The sequence below is a fragment of the Engraulis encrasicolus genome, chromosome 19 (assembly GCF_034702125.1).
Source record: "Engraulis encrasicolus isolate BLACKSEA-1 chromosome 19, IST_EnEncr_1.0, whole genome shotgun sequence".
NCBI classification, from domain to species: Eukaryota; Metazoa; Chordata; class Actinopteri; order Clupeiformes; family Engraulidae; genus Engraulis; species Engraulis encrasicolus.
In genome coordinates this window covers 48,752,149-48,767,253 of record NC_085875.1, presented here as the reverse complement: position 1 = coordinate 48,767,253, position 15,105 = coordinate 48,752,149, and the positions used below count along the sequence as shown (strand labels likewise).

Genomic DNA, 15,105 nt, shown 5'->3' with positions numbered 1-15,105 from the left:
GGTGCACTCTGCAGATCTGGGGGGACGAATTGTGTTGTTTCATATTCGTGCTTGTGTTTGTATTGTATTGTGTTGTTATATGATTTTTCATTCATATCATGTTGCCATTTTTTTATTTCATACTGTCATTATTTGGTGTTTCACATTTCATATTGTGCCATTATTTGATATTTCATACTGTGTTCTCATTTTATATTTCATAGTGTGTTACTATTTCATATTGTTTTATTATACTGTAAATGTAATATTTTATTGACATTGATTTCAGATTCCACATACAGAGTTACGGTATATATTTTTTATGTTGCTTCATGACTTTTATTTCCTCCAAATCCTTTTGTTAACGCACTTCTTTAAAGGATAACTCCAGCCAATTTTAACATTCAGATGTAATGCTCACACTACCCTGGACTCTCTCCAGACTTTTCCGAGGTCCAGGTCATTTTAATGGGGGCAGGTGTTTGCTTACATTTCAGAAAACATTTTTATATATTCCCAAAAACATGCAAAAGGTTATGCAACATCAGCAGACAACTAGCAAACAGTGATACCTTTTGGGAAAATATTTGGAGTAGGCCTCTGTTAAGAGTTTTTAAAATGTAAACAAAATCTGCCCCCATTAGGAATAGCTCATATCTCGGAAAGGGCTGAGCCAAAAAAAAGTGTGAGCAATACGACAGCATATTGAAATTGGCAGGAGTGCTCCTTTAAGCATAAATAAAGATGTGACACACACACACACACACACACACACACACACACACACACACACACACACACACACACACACACACACACATGCAAGCACGCACACACGCGCACACACACACACACACGCTGTTCTTCTGTGTGTATTTCATGCCTAATAGGTGTGGCTTTTATATGGCTTTTATGATGCTAGATAAGCTACATGATTCAGTAAACCGGACAGAGTCTAGACAGCTGACCCAGACAGTGTCTACACGTGGTTCTACACACCTCCACCAGGGGTCTCAACGCAACACATACGGTACAGTACAGCACTGTTTCCCAACCTGCGGTACAGTATGTGTACCACTAGGGGTGCGTGAGGACACTGCCAGGGGTACGTGGAAAATGTAATAATAGCAAATGTATTGTGTATAGTCACATTAGGATCAAGGAACAGATATAGAGCATGAGTGAGGAGGTACTCGTTGCATGTTTGTCTGTTTTTTCTACAGTGTTTAGTGTTCTGCTGTAAAGTGCGGCTTTACAGTTACCTGAGTTCTGTTGCAGTTCCAGTAGAGCTGTCGGCCCAACCAATCAAACGCCAGCACCTCAACATCCTCCAATCCCAGCAGCACTGCGATGTTGGGGCGGGACATGACATCCTCATCCACCAATGCCACGTAATGGACACGGCCCGCGCTGTCGGCCCAGAAGACTGTGTCATTGTACCAGTCCATATCTGTCAGACGGCATTGAAGAATGTTATGTTAGTAATGTTTTAATATATGTAATTTATGATTGTATGAGTGTCAGTGTACTGTACGCATGCATGTATGTTTGTATACGTATGTACTGTACGTATGTATGTATGTACTGTATGTATGTGTATGTATGCATGTACTATATATGTATGTACTGGGTAGGCGGTTAGTGTCAGGCTTGTAGCCTGAGGGTTACCGGTCCAACTCCCGACCCGCCAGGTTGGTGGGGGGAATAAATTAACCAGTGCTCTCACCAATCCTCCTCCCCCTGCCCAATTCACACATGAGTCATAAATGCAATTTCCGTCTGAGCAGTGTGCATTGTGTGCTGTGGAATTCTGTGTTGCCATCACATTGGGAGCTTCTCGGGTGGACTTTCATGTATGCCTGCACAGACAGTGATTCCAATGGAATTATTCGAGTTACATGACATTTCTTTAATCGGAGTAATGCAATAATGCGATTTTAATTGAATTATTAATGTGCATGTAACCGCGCTCAGTACGTGCATTCGTGCTGTACCTCTTACTGCTGTGACGTCGCCAACCAGAAGCCGTGTGAAGTCATAGGCATCCAGCTCCTGCCTCCAGAGCCTGTTGCTGCTGGCAGCAATGATATACGGGGCAGCACTCTCTTAATTAAAAACAGAAAAACACATATATTACATAAACACATCACATATATTACATAAATCAACAACGCATACCGCAGTGAAACTTTTGTTCAATACCAATTTAAATAATTATGTAACACATCACATACAATCAACAAGCATGATACAGAATAGCCAAGTTCACAGCATGTAGCGTGTGATTGAGAACATTCCATCTGATGCCCAAAATTCTGGCATGATTTCTTCAACCATGAGACAGAAATACCCAATCACTGGAATAGAATAAAATAGAGCAGAACAGAAAATACAGACAAGCAGACAAAAATAAGCCTGACTACAAAAACTACAAAAATTAGATGTCGTTTTTCACAGAACATCAGAGGTACTCACACATGCCTTCACTCACCGTTCCATAGCGTGGTTCCCTCCATCTGCACGGGACTGGATTCGCCACCAGGAGACGTGGCCTTGACAGACAGAGTATAGCACCAGCCGCTCAACAGGCCAGTCACCGTCACCTGAGTCCCTGTGATGCCCCGATATGTCCTCACTACAGACCCGTTTAGAGATGCTGTGACGATGTAGGTCCAGTTATGCCATGCTGATGGGCCTGAAATACCAGTGGCCAACATATTATATTATATTATATTATATTATATTATATTATATTATATTATATTATATTATATTATACTTTGACCTAAAAGACCAGCAGCAAGCAGAACAATGTTTTCTTACAATATGTTATGCTTATGTTGTTGTTATAAATTAAGATATAACATTAACAAATGAATAGATCTGCTCCAAATTGGCAACAATGTTTACTCACTTGCTCCTGCGGTGAGCGGTGGTGCCCGCCACATCACGTTGGCTGTGGTGGCCCCAAACAGCACATTGAGGTCCCTGGGGGTCCGGGGAACCGGATGGGGCTGCGAGCGGGAGCTGTTGTACAGCAGGTTATCGAAGCCACCGAGGGCCGGCTCGCTGAAGACACAGTCCATGAGGTACTCGTTAAACCGCGTGACCTCGCCTTCGCTCACTTCCTGGTAGACGTTCTCGCCGTCAGTGAACACCACCCGGTTGTCCTCATAGGCCATGCTGCGCACCTTCCACAGTGAAAAAAATGCCAGTCACTGTCAACAGAATTGAAATGACCTCCACTTCAGATATTACATGACAATACACTTATACTGATTTCAGGCTTGAACAGAATGGTGCAGAATGGTCCAACTTTTAAGATTTTTTTTTTTTTTTTTTTTTTTTAAAAAAAAGTTTATTTAAGCACCTTAGCGGCTGATGGCTGGCTGACTAAGATTTGACAATCCAGTAGACATGATCGACTAATTCATTCGATAGAGTCTATAATCACAATTCTGCTATTTTTAATCCCTTTGGCCAATTGGGGGGGCCCTAGGCTGTAGCCATATCTAGCCTGGGACGTTGCATCGACCCTGCCCACGTGCTCCACAACTATGATGTATTATGTGCCATTGTGTGTGTGTCCACCAGAAACGACCTAAGCTACCGAGTAGCCGAGGCTGCTGAAGACGTTTCGCCATGAATTCGCTTTATACGCTCTGGACATGACATTGACATGTTTGATAAAGCTAATGGCATAACGGCTCTGGCTTGTCAGCCTGGGACATTTGGAGATAGGAAAATTCCAATTGTTTTTTTGACAAACCGTGTCATATCTCATTACCATAATATTAGCTGACTTTTAATAGCTGGAATTCGCTCTGGTAGCCCAGGTTGCTTCACTTCCAATGAATTGGCTTTGGTCACTTTGTTCACCGACCCTCCATAGAGAAATAATGACTTCTGCCACTCTGGCAGCGTAGGGCGGCTTTGGTTACATGCATACCTTTAGAGTGCAGACATCTTACCTGCTCCACCACTGTGATGTCGGCGTGCAAAGTGACGGGAGACGAGCCATCCAATGACACGGCGGCCAGAGATAGTGTTCCGCCCTCCGGCAGGAAGTGGAAAAACACCAGCTTCCTGTCACGGACGCTGACGGCAAAGTCATGTAGCGAGCTGCTCTTGACGACCAGGGTGTTGTTCTGATTGTGGGCGTGGTCTGGTGAGGCATCATCTGGCAGGACGACACGATGTATCCCATCATGCAACAGAAGGAAGAGCCATCTAAGCACAAGAGAGATGATGTCAGAGACGACACAACTGATAAGGAAGAAACGGTTCGTAAGGGGTTTCTAATATGCAGACTACTGTCCTCCCTTGCTCACTTGCCTGCTTGTGGCCTCGAATGATGTCACCGATGACAGACGTTTAATTCAATATCATGCAGAAGTACAATTCTAATGTCATTTTATCATTTGCAATCGGGATGGTGAATGAAGATCAGTCTTCCAAATGTTGTTGTGGCGAGGCTGACAGCGGGAAATTTTGTTTCCTCCAAGTTGGCGGGGCGTCATCAAAACGCGAGGCCACAAGCACAGGCCAAGTACGGGAGTCCACAAATTGGAAAGCACTCATAGAGATTTTTCCGGAATCAATCAATCAATCAAGCAATTCTAAGCTGCCATCATATGGCTTCCTTGCCTCTTTAGCCCGTTAAGAGACGGCGTTATAAATTTGCTGTTGCCAGAATGGCAGTGGCCAAGTCGTAGTGCATTACTAAAGGCCCTGTGTTATGTCATCGTAGTACTCTGGTAGGTAACTTTACAATGACTATTACAGCATTCCACTGGCCAAACGCCATGCATTATGGGACTACGAGACTACCGCAGTTCAAAGGGAAAGTCACGCATTTAGGGGCCCAGACGTGATCCCACTTTAGTGCATTGGTGGGGCATAGTATGTCTTGTGGTGCGTTCCCCAGCGCTAGGAGCTTCCCAATATGCAACCAGGAGTCAGCTACCTCCCACTTGAAAGCTTTCCAACCAACAACTCAGACAAACTACAAACATGGAGGGACAAAAATACATATCCACTTCTCAAAGATGTCACCAATGTAAACAACTAGGTGTAAACAACACCATGCATTTTTCATAGCCACATATCATCTTTGAAAAAAGCAATGCCAATATAACTAGGCTACACCTTTTGCAACCCATAAACTGTCCGAATCAACTCTATTCGTCCACAGAATGATGATTACTGAGTAGGCTAATGTGCAACATAAACTATTAATATCGATGTGCGCTGCCATTGCTGTGATGACATCACAATGTTCAATGGGACGAAGTCGGGTTGCTTCAAATTTGCTCCAGCTCGCGACTTGAACATTCCGCTTCAACAGGCGTTCCAATGCATTTTACCTAGTAGGAGGTCAGAGACATCCCATTTCCCATCCTCGGGGAACGGGCCATTGGTTACCATATTGAAAGTCTTTGACGCTGACGTAATCTTCACATCCGCTCCAGGTTATGTTTTACACAGCAGAGTTTGTGTGTTTTACATAATACTGATGACAGGTGAGGATGTTAAAAAGATGCTCCAAAAACACATTTTTAAGATGTTAAGATGTTACTGAAAATAATGATACTGATGGATATAATAATGATGGTGAAGATGATGAGGATGAAAGTGATGGACGAAGAAGAAGAAGAAGAAGAAGAAGAAGAAGAAGAAGAAGAAGAAGAAGAAGAAGAAGAAAAAGAAGAAGAAAATTAAGATGAATAATGGTAATACATTAGGAGGCAGGTCAAGAAGACGAAGAGGATGAACAAGACAATGAAGAACAAGAACGAGAACAAGAACAAGACATTTCAGAGGAAGATGAAGACATAGTGCACCATCTCTCCCTCACCCGTTATATGGGTCTGCCTTGATCCTGATGGGAGGGGCTGGCGTGGGTATCTGTACATGTGCTGAATCTGAACAGCCCTCCAAACTGCAGCGGTACACCTGTGCACAGAACAGTTTGAGTAGCCTCTTTGTGCAGATGGGCCCCCCTTTCACACATCGCTGAAAAGAGTCAACTACATCATAACATTGCTATGACATTACCGAGAGCAAATTAAGACTTGGCCATTACCATTTTGGTGAGAGTAAGGTTATACATAACAAAATGATTTAGACCTGCAAGTACGTTTAGGTATATCAGGGAAATTCAAATCTATACTTTATATTACTGCCATCCTCAGAGGTGCAAAACCTAGGCATCATTTTTGACCCCACCTCCTCACTCCAGGCTCATGTCAAAAAGGTCCGTGTATCATCCGATCATTCAATTATTCCATTCAATCTGGCAAACGGAAAACGAAATAACGACTCCATATTTTGTTTTCCCGTTTTTCCATATGGCCAAAAAATGGGGAGTTAAGTTGGTTTTCCTTTTCCCAACTCAAAACAGAACAAGTAATAAACGAGAAAACCAAAACGAAATAACAACTCTATTTTACGATTATTGGTCCCATTTCCCGCGGTGCTTTTCTGTTGCTCGCCCAAGTAGCCTAAGGCACGATAGTGCACAAGTGGCTGCCAAACGCGCTGCTTTACGCATTTCCCCGAGGCCTATAATCAGCTGATGCTCCTACTCCACAGAACATCTTTCTGTCCTACTGGTAGCCCCTTATGTCGGTGCCTGTGGGTGGTAAAGATAGCCTAACTCCTTTACGCACTGTAGCCTACTGTTCGGTCCAGTAGGCCTATGTCTCTACCCCATAACCAGGGGTGCACATAACTTTTTTAGGCCGTTACTCATATGCGCACCAGCAAATATGTTTGGTACGCACCTCATCCGCGGTAAAAAAAAAAAAAACTAAACAAACAAAAAAACAAACAAAAAAAACAAGTCTACTGTCTGCAGGGTCGAAGGATAAAACATTATCACCACGAACGTTGACACGTGTTGTTTGAAGGCTAATGCAACTGGTGAAAGGTAGCCTAATCAAATGTGTTGTTAGTTTGGTATTAGCCTACAAATGGTACAGGTAATCTTCAAGTTAAGTGATTATTGTCTGGATTTCATCTGTTTTTGCCGATCTCGCCGTCATGCCTGTTAACTGATGCACAGAGGGGGAATAAACTTGTATGCGGTGTCCGTTTGGAATATGGTGGGAGGAAGCTGATGAAATTAAGAAGTGGAGCTGGCCGGGAACTGCGTGCATTTAAGAAGCCACGCGCATGGATGCATGCTTTCAGTTTTTAACTTATCTTTTTAAAAGGACCGGTTGAGGAAGGGGGTGCAAAAGCAACAAATGCATTAGGCCTAATATCCTCCCGTGCCGATATATTTTTAAATGACACTCATTTTTAATTGCGGAAAATAGTCCTCTCACAATTGCCGCTTCAAATACAACACTAAAGCTACAAATTTGCACGTGAGAAAGCTGATGCGTCTCTGCGAGGACTGTGCAAGGTCGCGCTTAGTCTAAGAACATATTTAAGAACATTACTAAAACAACATGTCTCCAAGTTGTGCACTTTGGGCACCGTTTCATCCTATGCACTGAAATAGGCGACTGCCAGGATGTTTGCGAGATCGCTGGGAATACATTTTCGGGAGGCTCTGTGCATAGCGGACGACAAGCGCATGCACAGGCGCTTTTTGCCAGCCCCTCGTGCATGCTGCACTGAAATGCGCACAAAATAAACAGCTATAGGCCTACATCGCACATCGCCTTTACAAAGGCTGACACGGTTTTAACTTAGGCCTATTCTATTAAATCTTATGTGTTTAATGTTCCAAAATCGTTTCAACAGTAGATGTTTCAACACACTTTAAAAAAAAGAAAGACACTATCGCCCCCCTCCCCTTCTGTGGCCATGTTGCCAGCGCCCCCCAACGGCTCTCGAACGTCCCCAGGGGGGCGCTGGTACCCACGTTGAGAAACGCTAAGTTAGGCTATCTTTACCACCCACAGGCACCGACACAATGGGGCTACCAGTAGGACAGAAAGATGTTCTGTGGAGTAGGAGCATCAGCAGGCTGGCGCCTCGGGGAAATGCGTTAAGCAGCGCGTTTGGCGGCCACTTGTGCACTAGCCTACCGTGTCTTACTTGGGCGAGCAATAGAAAAGCACCAGGGGAAATGGGACCAATAATCGTAAATTAGAGTTGTTATTTCGTTTTGGTTTTCTCGTTTATTACTTGTTCTGTTTTGAGTTGGGAAAAGGAAAAATCAACACAACTCCCCATTTTTTGGCCATATAGAAAAACGGGAAAACAAAATATGGAGTCGTTATTTCGTTTTCCGTTTGCCAGATTGAATGGAATAGTTGAATGATCGGATGATACACGGACCATCATCAAATCTACCTTTTTATTCATTAAAAACATCTCCAGACTCTGGCCCTCAAGCTCCGACTCTGGCTGAAACACTCATCCACTAATTTATCACCTCAAATTTATCACCTGATAATTCGTAATGCAGTGTCTTAATGTGTTAAAGGCCTAAAAGTCCCCCAAAAACATTTTTAAAAAGTTTTTTCTGCAACATTGACACCACATTTTTTTGTTACTGTGGCCTACCTTTCCCCCTGAGATGAAGTAGAGCTTATGGTAGAGCCAGTCCACAGACAGGGCTGTCACCTCCAGGGCCGCGGAGTGCAGGAGCCGAAGGTCAGAGGGGTCACTGAGGTCATCGCCTGCTGTTTTCGTCCAGATGTTCGCCCCCTCAGAGAAATACACCCTACCAGCAGCCGATAGAACAGACACACCTATGCACGCACACACACACACACACACACACACACACACACACACACACACACACACACACACGCACGCACATACGCACGCGCACACACAGACACACACACACACACACACACACACACACCAATATATTTTGCAGCATTTAATTCAACATTTATTTTATAGGGTTGAATTTAAAACTCCTCCTATTGGAGTGTATGCGTACATCTGAGAGACGTTTAATATTAGATGCTCTGCGTGTGTCTGAGAGACTTGTGATATCGGAGCGTATGCGTGCATCTGGGAGATAGAGAGACCTGCAGGGTTTCTGCACATTTTTGATCACCAAATATAAGACTTTTTAAGACAAATATAAGACCTCTGATGATAAAAAATAAGACCACCGCTTGGGGTGAGGCGTTATAATATTGCTAATGTTATTACATTGCTATAATGAAATGTAGGCCTAATAGCCTACATAATATATATAATATAATAAACAATGTTATATGACTACTGTACTTGTATAGTGTAGCCTAGGGTAAACACATAGTGTAAGCAGTAGCAAGGAAGAACTGATCTGTAGGCCTACAGAAACCATGCATCCATAAGGTCAGTTTTGACAACTGGCATTTAACTGAGGGTCCCATGCATTTTTTTATGGCCTATGAAAAGAATCTGATGAATGTTCACCAAATGCCTTTAAATGTAGGCTACACATTTAAAATGATTCAACAATTCAGCATTTCTGATGGATAAACAGTTGCACTTTACTATAGGAGAGAGAACACCTGGACACCTGGTGTCAAAAGGGTTAAATGTAGTAGCTCTGAGTGACGTTTCTCCTCCAGCTCGCCTTTATCAGAGACGGGTAGCAGAAGCGTTCTACTTCGAGCCTGTCTGTACTTTGTTGTTCTAGGTGAGATGCAAAACACAGCGCACAACTTGGAAGCGATTTCCTGTCCACTAGCAACCATTTAGCGCTTATTACCGTTGCCCATGTGGTTACCGATTTGGGCATTGTCGCACCTCGGCAAATAATTTAGCTTCGTACTCATCCGATTTCCTATTGCAACATTACCCTCGCGCTCACTTCCTCATGCGGTCATGTTAACAAAATCATTTGCATTTGACAGAGGCATAACTTGTCACGTATCTCGAGGCGATTTTGAAAGTGTATTGTATGAAGGAACAATTATTTTCGAATATAGCCTACGGTCATAATGGACTTTATTAAATGAACCCTTTACATTTAGCAAACGCTTTTACCCAAACGTGAGGGCATGGCTAATATTAGAGGAAGGAGCAGGCTTAAGATAGACAACATTTAAAACTTACCCTCAACGACTAAATGATTATGCGTCCTCCCGACAGTTTACATCGAGCTTCATATTTCGACACTGCTTTGGACACCCAACGGTTGCATTTCTCGTCCTCAAGCCATAATACACTGAACTTGAATCTACCCCATCTCGATTCACGTTCATATTGTGTCTGTTCTAATCACTTTTTACGACTAGAACATGGCTAAAGTAGGCTAAACGCTGCGCCCACAAGTATGTGGCTGCCCACCGCTGTGTGATGCCAGCAGCGGGCTGCGCTGCGCCACAGACACCTGGCTACAGCGGCGCGCAGCCGACAGCTACTCTAGGCTTCTTTTCTGCATCTTGATAAGGGACGTGAACCGGTTAAATGTTTATAGCACGAAGAAAATAGACTTTTTTTCTTACACTCAAGCTACCCAGATGAAAAATAAGACCTCCCATGTAAATATAATACCACACTTCCAAAAATGGCTAAATATAAGGCTTTATAAGACCTTAAAAACCAAATATTAAAAGTAAGACTTTTTAAGACTTTTTAAGGATCCGCGGAGACCCTGACCTGTGATATTGGATGCTATGCGTGCGTCTGTTGTACCTGTGATATTGGATGCTATGCGTGGATCTGAGAGACAGGTGGCAGGTGAGTAGATGCTGTTGGCCCGCTTCGTCCGGAGTGACTTCATCCTGGACGCAATGATCCAATGTGTACCACTCAGTTCTGGAAATGAGGAAATGAGGGAAATATAATGGGCTGACAATATTGCAGAGTTAACTTCAGTTTTCCCTAATTCAGTATGAGGGTTGGATGACTGTAGTAAATAGTGGTGTGCATTTGCACTGTCCTCACGATTCGATTCGATTAAATTCTACAATGCATTGCAATGCATTACATTTCTACTGAAAGCAAAGCAAATGTTTCATCAGTCATGATAAGGCAATACAAGTAGTTAGATACAGAGCAACAATTTAATGTCTGTTTTCTGTATCAGTCTTGCCATTTTCAAAGCTTTGAAATGCTTTTCTTTAATTTAACATTCATTTGCTCCCGAAATATCCACGGAAGTAATTGAGACTTGAAAAAATTTCTGCATTGATTCTGGAACTTGCCGCATTGAATTGGATCGTCTATGCCCCGCATTGCATTGCATCGCCGAATCGATTATTGCTGACACCACTAAAGTGACCTCTGACTGTAGTAAAGTGCTCTTACCGTGCCTCTCCGGTGTACTGACTGTGGCCTCTGCTGCCGGGCCCTGTCCCTCAATGTTCACAACAGCAATCGACACCCTGCAGCGAACCCACAAAATATATCACGTTATAGTCAACACACAAAGTACATCAGATTACATTACAACCAACACACAAAATGCATCATATTAGACCACATTACATTACTGTCCCTCCCTGTTCACTACAGCAATGGACACCCTACACACAAAATACATCAACATTACAACCAACACACCAACATGCATCACATTAGATTATAGCCAAATCACAAAATGCATCATATTATACCACCATGACTGTCTCTCCCTGTTTACCAAGACAATCGACACCCTACTGCCAACACACAAATGCATCAGATTACATGGCAGCTGAGCCAACACACAAAATGCATACTATTGTATCATATTACTACAGTGGACACCCTACAAACACACACAAAAAACATATCACTTTACAATTACCAGACATACTTATTTTAGCAGACACATTCGTCCAGTAGCCTATGTGTTAATTGAACACTCAGTGAGTTGTTTAGCACTCACAGCATTGTATTGTGTCCTACCCTCTCATGAGGAATTAGCACTGCGCATTCTGCAGGCAGTGCAACTGCTTTGTGGTACAGAGTTCAGTGCCTTGACAAAGCATTGTGAGGATCAAGGGGATGAAATGAATGGTAGACTGAATATCTGCCCTACAAAGTAAAAGTGCAGTGACAACATGTTTTGTCAAAATTGAATTTAGACTGAAAACTTTTCCTTTATCTTGTCACAAAGCCTTAAGGTCCAATTGTGTCCCGTTTTACAGATATGTAAAATTTGCAGTAACTACAATATCCAATGTAATACCAATACTTTGAAGGCCTTTTTCTCAGTTTCAATGCACTTTGCCTTTCTCGGGCAGATATGTTTACTGCATTCTTCACAGGAGTGAAGTGATAGTGAAAGCCCACCTGGGAAACTCCAACTCCCATTGTCATTGTGACAAAGCACTCCACAGCACACAAGTGCACACTGCACACAGCAAAATTACATTTATGCCTCACCCATGCGAGGGGGCAGCCGACAATGGCACCCCAAGGGGGCAGTGCGGCGGGACGGTACCATGCTGAGGGTACCTCACTTATGGAGGAGGATGAGGGAGAGTACTGGTTAATTACTCCCCACACCAACCTAGCGGGTCGGCAGTCGAACCGGCAACCTTTGGGCTAAAAGTCTGATGTCCTAACTGCTGACTGCCCTAAGTGTATCCTGTTACTGTGCAAACACACTGAAAGTGACACCTGTCAAGCCTAGTAAAACTTATTTAAGCACCTCCTACATAGGTTTGCCGTATTGACTCTGAGGCAGACATGACAACGTCATAATGTTAGTCTTGGCACTTGCCCCAATAAAGCTGAAAACAACCTTCGACATCTGAAGACACAAGGGTCAAAAGTGACAGAAGTAGTAACCGTTAGTTCTACTTCTACTCTCATAAATGACTCATAAAACCTACTCAGTTACAGTAAGAAAAAAACCTAAACAACATCAAAGTCAACCTGTATGTTGTGTTTGAAGCGGTGGGAAAGACAGTGGCACTGAAGACGTCTGGTCCTGTTGTCAAGGCGATGATGCCAGGGTTGCCGTGGTGACTGGTGAGGTTGATGTTGTAGCCCAGCACGGGCCCTCCTGTGTAGAGCGGCGCAGACCAACCCAGCTCCACGCTGTCGGACGATAGGCTCTCAGCCATGTCAATCACGGGGGGGCTGGGCGGGGCTGCAAAGTACATGACAAAGGGCCCAAGTCAAACTAGCACCTCCTGTCCTCTGCTTTTGCTTGTGGCCTCTTGCCTCGGTTTCTTCCAAAGAAGGAGTGTGTGTGTGTGTGTGTGTGTGTGTGTGTGTGTGTGTGTGTGTGTGTGTGTGTGTGTGTGTGTGTGTGTGTGTGTGTTATACTGTGAATAGAAACACTAGCAGTTTGATATTACAAGGTTACCACTACGTAATATCATACTACTAGTGTTGTTATTACATCCATAACAGTACTTCTACTTCTACTTTATACAACTTTAATAAACAGAATCTTGAATCGTGAAGTGGTTACCTCCATAGGCCTCTGTCTGGTATAGTTGGCTCTCAGGAGAGGCGATGAGCTGTTGGCAGTCCTCCAACATCGCCAAAACCCTGAACATATACCATGAGTACGGCTGCAGTGCATCCACAGTACAGGGTGGGGCAGTTGTATTCTATGAAACATAATGCAGAGAGAGAGAGAGAGAGAGAGAGAGAGAGAGAGAGAGAGAGAGAGAGAGAGAGAGAGAGAGAGAGAGAGACTTTATTAATCCCCACAAGGGAAATTGAATGCCATCTGGTCATCCACACAACACATAACAGCAAGTCAAGATGACCTTGACTTATTTTTTAAATAAGAAAAAGAAACAGTCCACCATACAAACACACCAAGAATCACCACAACATTATACAACCTCTAAAAAAAGTACTCAGCAGCAGCTGTTAAAAGTCTGACAAAACAAATGCACCAGCAAGTAATATTACAATATATTACAAGTTAGCTGACACTTTTATCAAAAGTGACATTACAGTTATTCCCCTGGAGCAGTATGGGGTTAGGTGCCTTGCTCAAGGGCATCTCAGCCATGGAGTGCGATAGGGGGTGCATCCCAATATGTGTCCTTGCCTCCTCCACTTGTGCTTGTCTCCTCGTCCCGCCTCCTGGCCCCTCCTCCGTGGAGAAAACGATAAAGTTTCCCAGCTGTCAGCCTCGCCACAACAACTTTTGAGGGACTGTTTTTCATTCACCATCCCAATTGCAAATGAGAAAAAGACTCTACAATTGAGCTTTTGCAAGATATTGAAATATAATGCTGTTGTCAGTGATGTCATCATGACGAGAAGCAAGTGGAGGAGGCAAGTGGAGGAGGCAAGGTCACATATTGGGATGCACCCAGGGAGGAGAAGGGTGGGGTTCTAACCTGCAACCCTCTGCAACACAATGCCACCATGATTTTACAGTGATGACATGCATGAAACTAAAATAAAATGCCACAATGCATCAGTCATTGATTATTATGTGGGTACTTGACACAATGATCAGTAAATGACACACTGTAGTATACTGTAACTCTGTCTGAATATACACTGTACAAACCTCCTTGAACATCCAGGTCCCTGATAGGCTGGGGCCTGTCCACTGTGGTATGTAGGTCACATTTGATTGGTTAAGAGGCTCCCAGGACAAAGTGATGTTGTGGGTCCCAGTGTCTAATGCAAATGGTGCTGATAGCTCACGCAAACCCTCTTCAGAAGAGAGAAAAACATTTAAATGTGCCAGTTAACTTTTTTCTACTGAAAATTGATGTTTTGTAAACCACAGAGATAGTGCGTGTGAGCTCATAACAAATGTAAAAGTAAGAAGTAAAAATACAACTCAATACTCACCACAGTATGTAGCACTATAGTCTTCGCCATTATTTCCATTCTAGAACAAAATGCATCTCAGTAAAAAAACCATGAAGTCCAAACGATCAACAGTAGTCCGCACTTGTCAGTCAAATCTGCAAAACTTCAAAAAGTCAAAAATATTGTGCAATGTTTATACTTACCTCTCGATTTTGAGGGGGTCTTGATTGACCCAATAAGCATGGTAAATGAAGACAGAGGCAGAAGAGAAGTATGACAGATGTTCTTTGCAGATCCAACCTTAGTCTCACGGCTTTGTCCATGTCTATGCTCTGTCCATGAGTCTTACAACCACTGAACAGCTTTCACATGGTGATCACGGAGATCCACATGGAATGTACATACCTACACCTACACAGCAATACACTACCCCTACCTTCACCTCTCTTGTCTCTCGTTGAACGCTGATGGGGACTGTTGAATTGC

At 43.3% G+C, this 15,105-nt stretch overlaps 1 protein-coding gene across 1 annotated transcript in view; it reads right to left on the bottom strand.

Annotated features, from left to right (window-relative positions):
* ros1 (c-ros oncogene 1, receptor tyrosine kinase) overlaps nt 1–14,862 on the bottom strand; it is a 26,361-nt gene extending 11,499 nt beyond the window's left edge. The window contains exons 1-14 of the mRNA XM_063223939.1: nt 14,823–14,862; nt 14,369–14,517; nt 13,304–13,445; nt 12,760–12,976; nt 11,203–11,279; nt 10,588–10,710; nt 8,503–8,690; nt 5,837–5,934; nt 3,951–4,209; nt 2,894–3,170; nt 2,471–2,674; nt 1,974–2,084; nt 1,242–1,429; nt 1–16 (exon numbers count right to left, since the gene is read on the bottom strand). The exon at nt 1–16 is cut by the window's left edge and continues 281 nt beyond it. Coding sequence (XP_063080009.1) covers nt 1–16; nt 1,242–1,429; nt 1,974–2,084; nt 2,471–2,674; nt 2,894–3,170; nt 3,951–4,209; nt 5,837–5,934; nt 8,503–8,690; nt 10,588–10,710; nt 11,203–11,279; nt 12,760–12,976; nt 13,304–13,445; nt 14,369–14,517; nt 14,823–14,862 — 2,089 coding nt within the window. The remainder of the gene's footprint in view (nt 17–1,241; nt 1,430–1,973; nt 2,085–2,470; nt 2,675–2,893; nt 3,171–3,950; nt 4,210–5,836; nt 5,935–8,502; nt 8,691–10,587; nt 10,711–11,202; nt 11,280–12,759; nt 12,977–13,303; nt 13,446–14,368; nt 14,518–14,822) is intronic.
* Nucleotides 14,863–15,105: the final 243 nt, after the last annotated feature.